Genomic DNA, 17,721 nt, shown 5'->3' on the forward strand with positions numbered 1-17,721 from the left:
TTTCCTTTACACCCTAATTAACATGATGGGGTGATTTGGGGTGGCTGTTTTGATGCTGACGATTTGGCACGGCTGATTGGATGGACACTCAGCCTGTTTCAATGATGGTACTTTTTGGCACTAGAGGCACACACACACAAGCATGTGTAAACAGAATATACACATACAGATAGAGAGAGGGAGAGAGTATGGGAGAGGAGAGAAAGAGAGTGAGAAAAAGAAAAACTGAGGGAGAGGGGAAGAGAGTGTGGGAGAAGAGAGAAACAGAGAGAGACAGTGAAAGAGAGAGTGAGAAAATGGGAGAAACTGAGAGGGAGAAAGAGATTGAGAGAGAGATGTTACACATAGAAACATAGAGGCTGATACATAAACAGAGAGAGCGAGAGAGATTATATATACAATCATAGCTGCTGACATACATAGTGAGAGGGAGAGGGAGAGAGAGAGAAAGATATATATATATATATATATTATATATATATATATATATACAGAGAGAGAGAGAGAGAGAGAGAGAAAGCGATTACATATACATACAAACATTGGTACGCACTTAAACTGAGGTGGGGGAGGGAGAGAGACAGACAGACAGACAATCAGCCGGACAGATAACAAAAGCGCAATTATAATATCTGATGTCAAATAAGTCAGCATTGAATCAGTGATGCCAAATAGACGGCGCCAAAACAGCCATGCCGAAATGTCTCATACCTCCTAATTAATATATACATATCATTATTACTACTATTAATTACTTTTAAAAGCACAATTTGGCAGATATGTTGTGGAGTGTCACACTAAAAGAAGTTTTACAATGTTTAGTTTTGTTGCTCTATATTTGTAGTTCAAACCCTTCCAGTGCTGACTTTGTATTTATCCTGGTCAGGCCTCAACAAGATCCAGTGATAATCATGGACTCGATTCCATTTGCAGTTCAAATCCCCATCTCCCCACTACAAAATGCATGACCATGTACCATTTTAGAAATCGACTAACCTTTAGCACACTGACGATGAATCATGTTGCCATATGAGTTTTCTCCCCTCTAGCTGCAGGCACATTGTGTTGCATTGAGAGGGGAGAAAACTCCTATGACGACATGATGTGTCTAGAGTGTGCTAAAGGTTAATTAAAAGAAGAAGCTTTATTCTTTTTATTTTTAGTTTTTGAATATTTGGAAGGACATTATTGTCTTGAGTCCTAGAAATCTTAGGGCCAGTTGCCAAGTTTCCTCGGCACATAAGTGACCGAAATGGCACATAAGTGACAGTTCCACTCAATGGGATGCCATTCTGTCGTAGGGTTACTCTTTTATGCCTGAATAGATTGGAGCAGCATCAATATAAAATGAAGTGTTTTGCTCAAGAACACAATGCCACCACCTGGTCTGGGAATCAAAACCACAATCGTGTGTTCAAGTGCAACACCCTAACCGCAGGGCCAAGTACCTTCAGATAAATGGAAACAGAAAGGGAAAGCAAAAAATAACAAAGAAATTAGTAAATGTAAAATAATATGAAAATAATAAAAATAAAGTACATGAAAATACATAAAGTACAAAAAAATGTAGATTATTCAAAAACAGGAAAAGGATAAAATTTAAAACTGATACAATATCGAAGTAGATAGATCCCAATATTGGAAAGGGCTGTGGGTTTAACCCCTTTGTTGCCATAGTTTTTGGTGAACTATGCTGGCATTAATTATGAAAATAAAAATTTAGGAAATAGCTGTGTCATTGTTAAACTGGTGTTTGGAACAAAAATTAACGGAAAATTTTCATGGAAGGGTTTTGGTTTTAGATCAATTTAAAAACAGGAATTAATGTCATAGAACCAAAGGCAGTTGCAAGTGGGTTGGTATCAAAATGGTTAACACTTTAAAAATTAAAAAAATCTTTCGTGAGCCGCTGATTTGAAAAAACAAAAAAAAGAAAAGAAAAGAAAAGAAAAGAAAAAATGCTACAAAAACAACCCAAAACAACAACAACAAAACAGAACAAAACCTACTAAGCTGACTTTGTAAATGTGTTCAACTTGTTAAATATTATTAAACCAACTGACCCGACTTTTATATATCCTTGTAGATGGCTTCTACAATGCCGGGATGCACTCCCTACCCCATTTTTACAGTGGTAGGTAATCAAAATTTTCTCTCTCATTGACCAAATGGGGGCACATGCTGATCCCGGTCAAAGGCTTCTATTTTTTTTTTTTTAATTGTGTCTCGGGGCAATAAACAAACAATAAAAACAAATAATACAAGAAAACCCAACAAAACTGCCTGCGCTTTGATATCCCTACTTCCAACACAGACATTAGGTAATCAATGCACTTTGACCTCCACCTCCTCCTCATCCTCTGCCTCCTCCTACTCTCACACCTCCCAGTCTTTATTTCCTGCAGACCCCTCTGTCATGTAATATTTGAACCTTCCAAATATATATTTTGCTTATTTAACTTAATTTCATTTAATTTTATTTTTAGCTTTTATTAATGTTGTTGTTGTTGTTATCATTATTGTTGTTATTATTATTTTTATTATTGAGTGAGAGAGCAGCATATGCCATCTAAGCGACACTGGGGTACAAATATACAAAGCCCAATATACCCATCATGATTACCCGTCTGATAAGGTTACACCAGGCACAACCATCACAACCATTTGTGCATGACATGGTGACCTCATATCAAGATAAACAGTGCATGATCTTGCAGGTGGGTGGGGGTAGTTAGAATTTTCTTCAGGTCGAGTAGTCCATCCAACTGAAAGGGTCCCTGAATAAGGTTTGTTTAAGGATGTTGAACAAAACACCCGTGTTTCCAGAGTTGAATTATTCAGACCCCAAAGAATTACTCTTAACAAATGGCTATGATGCTCCCCAACTACTTCTGTTTGTGACCAGAGATGCACATATCATCAGCCACTAAGGGACATGCTCGACTGGTTATAGTCAAGCAACTGACAAGAAAATTTGTGGTATTGAGCTGGATATTTGCTGTAACCCAGGACAAAAATCATGTACATGGTAATACTTGCAATCAGTCAAGATGAGAAGCCATGAGAGCCACTGCCTGGAACTGCATCAGGCAGCCACTGCCTGATATTGTATCTGGGCATGGCACTGCATCTGACCACAGTACTGCACCAGGGTATGGTACTGCATCAAGGCATTATTATTATTTATTATTATTATTATTATTATAATAAAGGCGGCGAGCTAGCTGAATCACTAGCATGCTGAGCAAACTGCTTCACGGTATTTTGCCCTTTGCTGCGTTATGAATTCAAATTATGCTGAGGTTAACTTTGCCTTTCATCCTTTCGGGGTCGATAATTTAAGTGCCAGTGAAACTCTGAGGTTGATGTAATTGGCTTATCCCTTCCCCCAAAATGGCTGTCCTTGTGGCAAAATTTGAAACCATTATTATTATTATTATTATTATTATTATTATTATTATTATTATTGAGTGAGAGAGCAGTGCATGCCATCAAAGTGACACTTCGTAAAATATACGAAGCCCAGTATACCCATCATGACTACCCGTCTGATAAGGGTACACCAGGCACATGCATCACAACCATATGTGCGCGACATGGTGATCTCATATCAAGATAAACAGCACATGACCTTGCAGGTGGAGCCCGATTTGAATTTTCTTCTGGTCGAGTAACTCATCCTGCTCAAAAGATCCCTGAATAAAGGTTGTTTAAGGATGTTAAACGAAACACCCATGTTTCCAGAGGTGAATTATTCAAACCCTAAATAATCCCTCTCAAAACGTGGCTATGATGCTCCCCCACTACTTCTGCTCGTGATCAGAGATGCACATATCGTCACCCACTAAGGGACATGCTCAACTGGTTATGGTCAAACAACTGACAAGCAAATCTGTGGTATTGGACAGAATATTTGCTGTAGCCCATCTTTTATACCAATACAAAACAATGTACATGATAACACTTCCAATCAATTAAGATCAGAAGCCATGAGAGCCACTGCCTGGTACTGCATCAGGGCATTTATTATTATTATTATTAATTATGAATATTATTGCTTTTGTTTAAGGCAGTGATTTGGCAGAATTGTTACTGCACTGGAAAAACAGCTTAGTGGCATTTCTTCTGAATTCACGTTCTGAGTTCAAATGCCTCTGTGTTTGGCTTTACCATTTGTGTGTGTGTGGGGGGTCAATGAAATATGTACCAGTTGAATACTGGGGGGGGGGTGTAATCAATTTGCTCCCTCCTCTGAAATTGCATGTTTTGTCTCAAAATTTGAAACTAAAAGCAGCAAGCTACCAGAATCATTGGCATGTTGGGCACAGTGCTTAGCAGCTTTTTGTCTGTCTTCACAATCTGAGTTCAAACCTTGCTGAGGTCGATTTTGCTTTTCATCCTTTTGGGTGGGGTCGATGAAATTAGTACCAGTTGAACAATGGAGCCCAATGTAATCAACTTTCTCCCTCCCCTGAAATTGCTGGCCTTGTGCCAAAATTTTAAACAAACATTATTGGTCTTTTTTCTTTTCTTCATAATTGTTTATTCTCATAATCATCATCATCATGATCATTGAGACAAACAAGTGTCAAAGCTTATTTCTTTTCTTGTTGAATTGTTCTCATCTGAAATATCCTTGTTTATATCTGAAATCTTGATTAGAGAGAGATTAGTTGCAGGTGCTCCAGTATGGCCACTGCTTCTGTGTACGAACTGGTAAAGCAATAGTTTTTTTATTTTTTATTTAGTGTAATGCAAAGAATTAAAAATCCTTATGGTATTCAGTTAATTCTCTATATGTTCCGAGTTCTGATTCCTTTGAGGACCTTGCTTTTCATTGTTCCAGGAAGTTAAGATATCAATACCGGTCAGCGACTTGGAGTCAGTTTGATTGATCCTTTTTTTGCTTCTCCAAAATTCGAGGCCTTACGTTTGTATAAGAAATTATGATCATTATTATATGTTTGTATAAGAAATTATCATTATTATTATTACATGTTTGTATAAGAAATTATTATTATTATTATTATTATTATTATTATTATTATTATATGGCTTCTGTGTTTCTTTTCATATTTTGAAAATCATGCCTAATGTTCCAGTTATTGGTGTTGTTCTTTTCATCTTCATGCTGCACGTCTTTGAATTCTTCAATTTCAAGGTTCTTGTACTTAGGCAGAATCATTTAGCATGTTGGGGAAAAATGCTTAACAGTATTTCTTCTGGCTATGCATTCTGAGTTCAAACTCTGCTGCGGTCAACTGTACCTTTCATCTTTTCTAGGGCAATAAAATACGAAGAGTGCAATACGATTTCAAGGTTGTGTAACCCTTTCATTACTGTATTTATTTTGAGATGTTCTGTGTTTCTTTCAGTTATTTTAAATATAAAAAAGAATTTAGTAAAATAACTTAGTTATCATTCAGCTAGTGTTAGGAACATAAATTGTGACTAAGGTTTCGTGGAAGATTTTAATTCAGAACTTATGAAAACAAGGCATTTGTACTACAGAACCAGAGATGGTTTCAGCCGGGTCAATATCGAAAAGGTTAAGAATTGTTTCTCTATTGTATATTTTAACCCTTTTGTTACTGTATTTCTGTTGAGATGCTCTGTGTTTCTTTCAATTACTTTAAATATAACAAAGAATTTAGTAAAATAACTTAGTTATCATTAAGCTTGTGTTAGGAACATAAATTGTGACTAAGGTTTGGTGGAAGATTTTAATTCAGAACTTATGAAAACAAGACATTTGTACTACAGAACCAGAGGTGGTTTCAGCTGGGTCAGTATTGAAAAGGTTAAGAATTGTTTCTCTATTGTATATTTTAACCCTTTTGTTACCGTATTTCTGTTGAGATGCTCTGTGTTTCTTTCAATTAATTTTAAATATAACAAAGAATTTAGTAAAATAACTCAGTTATCATTAAGCTGGTGTTAGGAGCATAAATTGTGACTAAGGTTTGGTAGAAGATTTTAATTCAGAATTTATGAAAACAAGACATTTGTATTACAGAACCAGAGGCGGTTAGTAACCAGCCAGGTTAGTAACGAAAGGGTTAAATGTTAAGTGTCAGCATTGCTTAAATTGTAGCCATCCCTTCTACTAATTTGTAGTCTTGTTCTAAAATTATTGTTGCTATAACTTAACAGTTGAAGTATGGAGTAGATACAGCCTATTTTTATATTCATTTTCTTTGAGGTTCTCAGGTGTTTTTGATAGCTATAGTGTTTCTTTTGTTTTATCATAGTTCTGTAATGATTGCCAAGGAAGGCTCCAGGCTGGCCAAATCATTAGCACGTCAAACAAAATGCTTTACAGCATTTCTTCTGGCCCTTTATGTTATGAGTTCAAATACCACAATAGTTAACTTTGCTTTTCATCCTTTACAGGGTCAATAGAATAAGTACCAGTGGGGTACTGGTGTTGATGTAACTGCCTTGCTCCTTCTCTCAAAATTGCTGGCCTTGTGCCAAAATTAAGATTATTAGCCCCAAGTCTTAGGATTGAACCTGTTTTTGCTGTGACCACTCTACGTTTCAGTGTCGTTGCTCCTAGAACATCTTGTATGCAACCCGTAAGTCTATAAATGGTGTTAAAAATTTGTTTTAATGTTCATGTTTCCATGCTTGAATGAGTTGAATGGAGTTTCTTGAGACAGACTTTCTACGGTCGGATGCCCTCATCTATTTCCAAGCAAAGTAATATTTTCCAACGGCCAGACATGTTTTTGCAGACTATTGGAAATCAATGACACTGCTTATATGACAGTGTGGCATCTTTACAACTCCCACATTAGGTCAACACAACGTACAAACATACACACACACGCACGTGCACACACACACGCGCACGTGCACACACACACACACACACACACACACACACACACACACACACACACAGTGTTTCTTTCAGTTTCCATCTAGCAAGTTTATTCACAAAGTTTTGGTTGGTGTGGGGGTTATAAGTAGAAGACAGTTTGCCCAAGGGGTCATGTAGTGGAACTGAACCCAAGACTACATGGATGGGAGGCAAGCTTCTTAACCACACAACCATACCTACATGTATGTAGGTAGAGGCTTGGCTGTGTTATCTTTGCAATCATATAGCTTTAGGTTCAATCCCTCTGCAAAGAACCATGGGCAAATGCCTTCTATTATAGATTTTGCTATATATATATATATATATATATATATATATATATAATGTAGATAGATAGATAGATAGATAGATACATGCATTTATATATATATACAGGCATACCTCAGCTTAAGTTGTTCTCGATTATATGTCGATTTTCAAAAATATGGAAAAATAAAAATCAAATCAAGTCATTTTACTCGACTTTGCATTTGTCTGCCATGAATATTGAAATCAAGAAATTACAAGAAAACCGTTAAAAGCACATAAAATTATGTTTCTGTACAATAAATTAGAATAAAAGCACATACAATCATGTTAAAATATGTACGGTAAATGTTAAGATACACACCATAAAGTAGTGTAGCTTAGCGAACAAATTCATGAAATCAGCTGTGCTGTCTTATTTATCAGTCTTTCAGAGCTCATATTGCACTGTAGTTCCAATATCTACCATTAGGCGTCACTGTCACTTGTGATTGTTTTGAATTCAGATTTATGTACGTCTGTTTATTGGCTACTTTCTTATTCTCATTCATTTGTGATTTAAATATTTGTTCCCCTGGCTCCTAAGGAAATTCATAGTGAAAGTGCTAAGCGTCGTGCTATAACGCTGGTAGATAAACTGGCTGTGGTAAAACGCCATGAAAATGGTGGAAAACTGGTAGCAATTGCACAATCTTTTGGGACAACTATATTGACAACTGTACATAATAAGGACAAGATTTTAGCACTCATGTTTTTTTATTAACCATGTATTATCGAAAGTGCATTCATAAATAAAGTACAGAACTAGGATTGGTTATTATCAGTTTAGCCTAGAGACAAGTAAATTCGGCCTAGCCTAGCCTAGAGACAAGTTAATTCGACTTAAGTCGTGTCTCCTGGAACCAATTAATGATGTAGGGTGAGGTATGCCTGTATGTATGTGTGTGTATATATTGGCCGATGCCAGCGCTGCCTCGACTGGCTTCCGTGTTGGTGGCACGTAAAAAGCACCATCCGAATCGTGGCCGAAGCCAGTGCCGCCTCGACTGGCTCCCGTGCAGGTGGCACGTAAAATGCACCAATCCGACCGTGGCCGATGCCAGCCTCGCCTGGCACCAGTGCAGGTGGCACGTAAAAAGCACCCACTACACTCACGGACTGGTTGGCGTTAGGAAGGGCATCCAGCTGTAGAAACATTGCCAGAAAAGACCGGAGCCTGGTGCAGCCTTCTGGCTTCCAGATCCCCGGTCGAACCGTCCAACCCATGCTAGCATGGAAAATGGACGTTAAACAATGATGATGATATATAATACTTGGAAGAAGAAGAAAATGACGCGTGCGTTCAATCATATAATAACAATTTAACAAATAAAACATTTGCATACATACATACTTACATACATATATGTACATACCTGCATCTATATGTATATCTACATGCATATATGAGTACAGGACACCACAAATAAACGTAGAACACAACGAGAAGCGAAAACATAAAATCAAACAAAAAACGGACTTTTTTTAATGACAAAACAGAGTACAAGACAAACAACACAAGGAACATTCCCCTTCTTCAGCTGCCCCTGTTTCGACTCAATGCGTGTGAAAGAATAGCTGACAATTTGTAACATTGGTATTTAAAAAAATCTTCATTATCTTACAGCTGTTTCAATACCTTTCCTGAAACTACGCTGTTATATTATTATTATTATTATTAACAATACTCTTGATGTTTGAAACTCTCATGAAGGATATTTTCAAAATAATATATTTTGAGGAAATTTTTCCCTTCTGTCCTCATGAGCTTAAGTATATAATAGGTGCCCCTTAAGTATAAATGTTGGCTTTTCTCCCGTTGGCACTTGTCTCACCATAAATGAGGAAGTGATATTATCCCTTCACGCCTGGTGTGTATATATACACATTTCTTATACAACCACCTATATATGCATTTTAACCCTGCCAACTATCTTCCATCTGGCCTCTCTCCACCTGTCTTCTGTTGGGCCACTCCCACCTCTTCCTTACACCTCTATACCTTTTAATGTTTGTTTTTATGCCCACTATGATAGATCATTAGCCACTACACACATTCTTTTCTTTCCTTGTTTTTTTCTGTGTCCCTTTCTGTAGAAGAGCATAGGCTCGAAACGTAAAAGACTTTTTCTATTCCTGAGCGTTATACTAATACATCTGTTTGTTTTGTACACCACCTGTCTTCGTCTTTTATATTTTTTCGTAAACTCTCCCTGTATATAGAAGCAGTTTTAACACGAAACTGAATGATTATTCCACACTTTTAGTTGAGTACGTGTTTTTTAAGCTTCTACAAGGAAAAGGTTGACTGTGCTTTCAGTGTTTTAGCTTGCTTACCTTCGTCAGACAGTTTGACAAAGGCAAGCAAGCAAATCGAAGCACCTTTATATATCTTTACATACATGTATTTATATATGTATATTTACAACTGTATGTGTGTGTGTGTTTGTATCTATACATATGCTTCTTATTAGCACAAAGCCAAGCTGTATCTAATATAGATTAATCATTCTTTCGACCAAATTGCTGCCTACTTTAATACACGGTTTTTCTGTGTGGCCTTTTCCCCCCCTATGCTTTCTTCACATTTGAGCAACCTCTCTTAATAACATTTCCATTCCTTTTACTTTGTGACATTGTTTAGGGCAAGTGTGCTTCTGCCTTTCTGTGCTTATTTCTATCTTTGTGTGTCAGTTATCTTCAGTACTCTGGCTTGCAATCTAAAACACTCAATGCCTCAGATCCTCAGGTTACAGAACTTGTACAAAACTTTAAACACTTTCTACTTAGCTATTTACTGAGTATATTTGATATATATCTTCTTTTCTAGTTTTTTTTTTATTACTTTCTGGTTTTGTATGTGTTTGTTGTTTTTGTCTATTATCAACTCAGTATGGTCTTTGGAATTATTTCCATTCCTTTATATACAAGATGGTTTGCAGGAGGGCTAAAATTCAAACATATGGCCATTTTGTAGTCTCGGTATTTCTCTTGTCCCACACACAAGGCGGGTTGTTCTAAGGAAAAGAAGAAGATTCTGATACAGTATTCATCTGTAAAATACTTCATCCCAATAATCATCCCAGGGGTGAAATTCGAGGGAAAATTGCTACTCACTTTCTTGATACGGCTGGGGTCATCCCATGTTAGTGGTCCCAGAGGCATCATCATGTGTAGAGCCAACCGGGCCTGCCAGTGCTCTCCATCCACTGGCGTTTTCATGCCAGCCCCTCTGCATCTTCCAAAATGATGTTGAACCTCTGGAAAGCTTCCTTAATCACATCCAGGCATCTGGTTGCGGGACCTGTCATGGGACCTCTTCCAGCCTACAACTGCTGCATCGAACATCATCATCATTTAACGTCCGTTTTCCACGCTAGCATGGGTTGGGCGGTTTTGACTGAGGTCTGGAAGCCATGGAGGCTGCTCCAGGCTGTAGTCTGATTTGGCAGTGTTTCTACAGCTGGATGCCCTTCCTAACACTAACCACTCCGTGAAGAATTGAAAAAAAAGAATGTGTTTGAGCAAATTGTTGCATTTATTCTCTCCACTATACAAATAAATATTTAGAATTTACAGTAAATTATATAGATACCGTCATTGTTTAATGTCCACATTTCTATGCATGCTTGGGTAGACAGAATTTGTCGAAGCAGATTTTCTTTGGCTAGATGCCCTTCCTGTTGGCAGCCTTCATCTGTTACCAAGCAAGGTGATATTTTCCCATGGCTAGACATGTCCTTCATGGAAGACTGGGAACGAACAACTCACTTGTAAGATGATGCTTGTTTACAACCATTGCACAATGTCTGGACAAGGGCTCACACAACACAAGGCATTCACTTATACACACACACACATCTATATATATATACACACACACACATATATCAAACAATGAGAATGAGTGCTCAGCATTGCATTGGTGGATAAAATTTCTTTATTTGTTTATTAAGGCTACCATTGGTTTCATGTAAATACCTAAACAGTTTTCAAGATGATCACAGACAGATGCATACATGCATGCACACACACACACACACACACACAGACACACACACACACACAGACACACACATATAATCATACTGCACCAAAGGGATTTATGACTTGCTGGACACCCTAGAATATACCAACAACACACAATTCAACGTAATGCGTGCTTTGGACCAGCCCCTAGGCACTAAATAGTCATAGGGTTGGTTTTCTCCGGGTGCACACAACCGGAATATCCTATTTGATACTTATCAACCATAGGCTGGAACCACAGGTTTATCCAACTCTACCTGGTGCATATCATTTCAAGTACCTGATTATACCTGAATCCTTATTCTATTATATATATATATATATATATATATATATAGAGAGAGAGAGAGAGAGTGGCTTCTTTCAATTTCTGTCTATCATAAGGATTTGAGATTCGGTTAACCTTGAGCAATACAAGAAGTTTGCCCAAGGTGCCATGCAGTGGGACTGAACCAAGGACAAATGATTGTGAAGCAAGTTTCTTAACCACACTTCCAAACCTGCACTTATACATACATACACATATACATATACATACATATATATATATATATATATATATACCAGCAATACTGTCACTAGCATAAATTTATTTGAATTCTATACCTTGTTATATACATATATATCTGTCTGTCTGGTTGTTTCTTTCTATTTATCAAACTACCAACCTTTTTATCAGTCTCTCTCTCCCTCCACCTGTCCGCCCACCCATCTGCCCACCCACCCATCCATCCGTCCGTCCGCCCGCCCACCTTGTGGCCTCCTAACTCAAACAAAGAATGACTATAATATATTTTTTATATAAGAAAAATTGTACACTAATAACCAAACACTTACAACGATACACATCTACATTGACAAGTTCCCCTTCAATTAATCGTTTGATACTGAAGAAATTAAAAGTGTTTACCAAATTCCTTACCTAATTCAATTGTATTGGCTTCTTAACCTGCAATTTTCTTATCGAACTGCATCACTTCTAATTATGCTGCTGTTTAACTAAATCATTAACATCATTGCAGATTGTTCTTTTTTTAGTGGCATAGAGTAGAGTTGCTTAAGTTAATTTCCAAACAGCCATTCACTTCGTTATTCCTTACACTAAATTAGTCGTATCATTGCTTAAAAATTTAATAAGAAAAAACAATTTGCATTCGACTGATGTTTGCTTCATTTTTACTTACCCTTTTCTTATTTGTATTCTTTAATTTTTCTTTTTTTTTTATTCTTATTTTATTTTTCATTGCTGATTTTATTCAAAGCTTCTTTTGACATCTAAAAACAAAAACCCCAAACTAAAAACTTTTTCTTCTTTTTATTATGATTATTAATACTTTTTATTGTTTTCCTTTTTGCTTTTGAAGCTAAAACTAAACTAAACTAAACAAAACAAATACACCATAAAAATTATTCCATTTAGTTTGTTAAATGGCAAAAAAGAACAAAACATTGTCGCTTGCTTTGATGAGACTAATTTCATATTAAAAATTTTAAAAAAATAAATAAAATGGATAATTTGTTTAAAAGCATTTTTTTTTCTGAGCTCAAATTTTTGCTGAGGTCGACTTTGCCTTTCGTCCTTTCAGGATCAATAAAATAAGTTGATGTAATCAGCTGGGGTTGATGTAATCAACTGAATTCCCTCCCCTTAAAATTTGCTGGCCTTGTGCCAAAATTAGAATTATTTACTATAGGAAGTGGCTGTTGGATTTTATTTCTTGGAGTGAAGTACTAAATATTGTCTCATTTACTTAGTTGGAAAGTCGTTCGGTAGAAGGCATTTTAAAATGCAAAGCTCAAAAGATACGCCACTGATCTGTGCTTACTTGTAGCAATCAATGTTTTTGCTTGAACTTTCACCAGTGTAGGGTTCAATAAAGGAAATCTACAAGAATCCAGCAATATTTAGAGCCAATGAAGTTTTGTTCTGTTTGATGATTGTTCTATAATGGTAGCTTTGCTACTGTGACATTGAAGTTTTATTTGTGTTCTGATGAAGGAATTTTCAGTGAGTTGCGTTTGATCTGTTCTTAGACTTTTCCCTCTACAAAACATTTTCATAATCATGTTCTAAACGACCAAGCTTCTTTACAGACTTTTTGATAGCTCTTTTGTTTTGATACATTCTGAATAATATTCTTTTATTCCTTTCAGACGTTTGACTGTGGCCATGCTGGAGCACCGCCTTTAGTTGAACAAATCGATCCTAGGACTTATTCTTTGTAAGCCTAGCATTTATTCTATCGGTCTCTTTTGCCGAACCATTAATTTATGGGGACGTAAACACACCAACATCGGTTGTCAAGCGATGATGGTGGGGGACAAACACAGACATACGAACATATATATATATACATATATATGCACATATATATATCACTGTGACCGACCAGATGTTGCTACACATCGCTGGTCACAATGCGCTTCGCATTGTTTTAGCCTTCAAATGACACCACCCCACTGGCTAAGCGAGCAGGCCAACAGAAGAAAGAGTGAGAGAAAGTTGTGGTGAAAGAGTACAGCAGGGATTGCCACCACCCCCTGCCGGAGCCTCGTGGAGCTTTAGGTGTTTTCACTCAATAAACACTCACAACATCCTAACCATTGAGCCTCCACCAATATATATATATATACGATGGGCTTCTCTCAGTTTCCGTCTACCAAATCCACTCACACGGCTTTGGTTGGCCCAAGGCTATAGTAGAAGATACTTGCCTACGGTGTCACATAGTGGGAATGAACCTGGAACCATGTGGTTGGGAAGGAAGCTACTTACCACACAGCCACTTCCTTTCACAAATTCCAAGTTATTCTCGTGGTTGAAAAAAAAAAATGGCAATGTGTATAGACGCCATTCCCTAAAATAGGAATGATGTATAAAGGCCAGGCAAATATGTCCTGTGTATCACACAGCGATGTTCACAAGAGCGACTAATGCTAAAAATTGTAGCAGAGTTCAATAATTTTCTGTTGGTTCCATTTGATTCCTATACCATTTTGTTCTTTTCTTTGCTTCATTTCTTTCTGTCTTCTATCTCTAGTTCTCTTGGTTTCGTTATATAACATACCTGGTGCTGTAACCTGGCCAACTCGTTAGGACATTGGACAGAATGCTTTGTGTCATTTCTTCTGACTTGAATTTCATTTCTGCTTAGGTGGACTCTGCCTTTTATCCTATCAGGGTTGATGAAATAAGTACCAGTCAGACACTGGGGTTTATGTAATTGACTTTCCCTTCCACCTGAAATTGCTGGCATTGTGTCGAAAGTAAAGAGGATTATTTGGTATTCTTTCTCAGTTTTATTGATTTTGTTTCTTTTGTCTTTCTCATGTGTTGCCATACATTATGATGATAAAAGCAAAACAAAAATAATTGTTTCAAGGAGTGTAATTCCAACATGCATGGTAAAGAGGTACCATATTTGATGGCATAAAGAATCGTGAGCATATTAGGTGCATATTAAAAAACAAAAGTGCATTGAAGCATATGGGCTGCCCAACTTCACATAGCATGTTTTTTTTTGTTTGAGATGTGTTTTTGAGATAAATGCATGCCTTACATGCCATCAAATATGGTTTATTGTATTTGGATTAAGTACTTTTTGTTATCTGTTTATGTTCCAAGTTCAATTCTCACTATGGTTGATTGTATTTTTCTGAAATCTATCATATTCTGAAGTTTATAGATCTTTACTTATCATTTTTGTTGATTTGCCTTGTGCCCAGTTCTAAGTAAATTTCTAGTTAACCCTTTCGTTACCGTATTTCTGTTGAGATGCTCTGTGTTGCTTTCAGTTACTTTAAATATAACCAAGAATTTAGTAAAATAACTCAGTTATCATTAAGCTATTATAGGAACATAAATTGTGACTAAGGTTTGGTGGAATATTTTAATTCAAAACTCATGAAATCAAGACATTTGTACAACAGAGCCAGATTCAGCCGGGTTGGTAATGAAAGGGTTAAGAATTGTTTCTCTATTATATATTTTAACCCTTTTGTTACCATATTTCTGTTGAGATGCTCTGTGTTTCTTTCAATTAATTTTAAATATAACCAAGAGTTTAGTAAAATAATTTACAGTTATCATTAAGCTAATGTTAGGAACATAAGTTCTCACTAAGGTTTGGTGGAAGATTTTAATTCAAAACTTATGAAAGCAAGACATTTGTGCTACAGAGCCAGCTCTGGTTTCAGCTGGGTTGGTAACGAAAGGGTTAATATGCTCAGATTAGTGGATGACAGAATTGGTAGCACACTAAACAAAATGAATATAGTTATGTCTCTTTATGTTCTGAGGTCAATTTTGCGTCTTGTTTGTTGAGGGTGATCAATAAAATAAGAACTAGCAAAGCACTGTGGTAGACTGAATCCGTTATTTTACTCTCCTTCAAAAATGTGTGGCCTTGTGTCTGTATGAGAAGCCATTGTTGGTATAGCCTGTTGTTACTGTGTACAGGATAGCAATATAGATATATACAGCTTTCAGATACAGGGTGGACCAAAATGATCTGACACATTTGGAGGCTTAATAAAAGCACAAAATAAGAAATAATGAAATGAAAAAAATGTTATTTTCTGAATCTAAATATAATGCCATTTTATTTCATTAAGTTTTAAAAATTAAATCAGCTAAATGCCTCCCATCACTGTCAGCACACTATTGGAGACGTTCAGGAAAGTTATCGATAACTCTATGGATCATTTCTTCTGGAATGGTGAAATGTGATTTCTTCTTGTGGGGATATTTAAAATCAAAAGTATTCAGTCATCGCCCTCGATCTATTGATGAATTAAAACGTGCAATTTGTGTAGAAATAGCAACCATTCCAGAAGAAATGATCCATAGAGTTATCGATAACTTTCCTGAACGTCTCCAATAGTGTGTTGACAAAGATGGGAAGCATTTAGCTGATTTAATTTTTAAAACTTAATGAAATAAAATGGCATTATATGTACATTCAGAAAATAACATTTTTCTTTTCATTATTTCTTATTTTGTAATTTTATTAAGCCTCCAAATGTGTCAGATCATTTTGGTCCATCCTGTATAAGCCAAATAAAAGGTAACCTTTTAACATTCAGGTTATTCTGTCTAATGTAATGCTTTATCTATTCATATTCTTTTGATTTAATCATGTATTATCTTGTGGCTTTGAGGTTTCAATTATGTGGTTGTTTATTTCTTAGAATGACATTGTAGGGTAGGTGTGAAAGGTTGGATCTGGCTGTTTTAAATATTAACCGTTTAGCATTCGGATTATCCTGTCCAATGTAATGTTTATTTATTCACTTAATTTTGAATTAATCATGCATTTTGTCTTTACTTCAAGATTTCAGTGATTACTTACTTTTAGAATGCAGGGTAGGTATGACAGGCTGAATCTAGTCAGTTTAAACATAAAGCAGGTAGAATATTCGGGTTGGATGTGGCCGGTTTAAATGCCAAAGGGTTAAACATAACCCTTGTGTCTGTAGAATTATAAACCATTTTTCAATGAGTTGTAACGTATTAATCAGATTGATGTTAGGGGGAAATGAAGGAAAGTTTTACAAACCTTATGATCAGTAGTTTTTCTTCTTCTCAGAACAACATTACCAATAACCCTAATATCACTTAATAAAATATCTTTAATATATTAAGGCTGACATTCTCTCATTGCCCACTTTCTTTCACATTATCTCCAAGGTGTTGGTTAATGCTTGAAGCTTATAATTTTCTAAACCCATTATCTTAATTTATTCAATTTTTGCTTAGCTTTCTACCACTGAATAAGAAATTATTGTTTCCATGTAATATAAAACTTGTAAACTATATCTACTAATTTTATTCTTATAGGTTTGTGGCAGGGTAAGTGGCTCTTTGAAATGTTTTTATTATTATTATTATCATTATTATTATTATCATTAAAATACACAATGCAATTTTTTTTGCTGTTAACCATATTTTAAAAAAATTAAGAGACAATAAAATCATGTATAGACTTTGTTACTTTAATTAGTATTTGAAGGCTTCGGATATTTATTGAAACCCTTTGCTCAAGAAGCTTAAGGGAATTCTTTTACTGGAAGATAAAGCTGTAATGAAGAACTTTTTAATATATCTGTATGAAGTCCACTTCCTTTTTATGTCATTTAATTTTGAATTAGCTCAATGAAGGTGGTTCTTGTAAAAACGAAATAGAACTGCCAGGAATGATATTGAGCAGTGGTTCTCAACCGGGGCCCATAGAAGAATTTTGGAGGTCCCACACGAGCAAAATAGCAAATTGGGGATCCATAGTAGTGTATCGAGGGTCCATGAAACAGCAGGATTTCTTTCTCTGTTTTACATGGTTCAAACCACAAAAGTCAATGTGTGAAAAGCAAAATAGGGATTTTGAAAGAAGTATCTATACAAATAGATTTTAAACATCGAATGGCGGTGGGTAGGGTCACCAGGATAAAATAGGAGTCAAAATGGTTCCATTGGTTGAAAAAAAAAAAAACGGTTGAGAACCTCTGAAGTAGGGAAGGAAAAG

At 36.1% G+C, this 17,721-nt stretch overlaps 1 protein-coding gene across 27 annotated transcripts in view; it reads left to right on the top strand.

The window, feature by feature from the left end:
* The window catches only part of LOC115213775 (mediator of RNA polymerase II transcription subunit 25), a 116,720-nt gene that overhangs the window by 82,947 nt on the left and 16,052 nt on the right, over window positions 1–17,721 (top strand). For 14 of the 27 annotated variants that reach the window (XM_036504534.1, XM_036504535.1, XM_029782604.2 and 11 more), the window contains 2 exons: window positions 2,087–2,134; window positions 17,040–17,051. The exons of 7 other annotated variants lie outside the window; for them this stretch is intronic. In XM_036504534.1, the coding sequence (XP_036360427.1) occupies window positions 2,087–2,134; window positions 17,040–17,051 (60 nt within the window). The remainder of the gene's footprint in view (window positions 1–2,086; window positions 2,135–17,039; window positions 17,052–17,721) is intronic. 6 more of the 27 variants (XM_036504536.1, XM_029782606.2, XM_036504538.1 and 3 more) reach the window with 2 other exon arrangements.

The sequence above is a fragment of the Octopus sinensis genome, linkage group LG7, assembly GCF_006345805.1.
Source record: "Octopus sinensis linkage group LG7, ASM634580v1, whole genome shotgun sequence".
Lineage (NCBI taxonomy): Eukaryota > Metazoa > Mollusca > Cephalopoda > Octopoda > Octopodidae > Octopus > Octopus sinensis.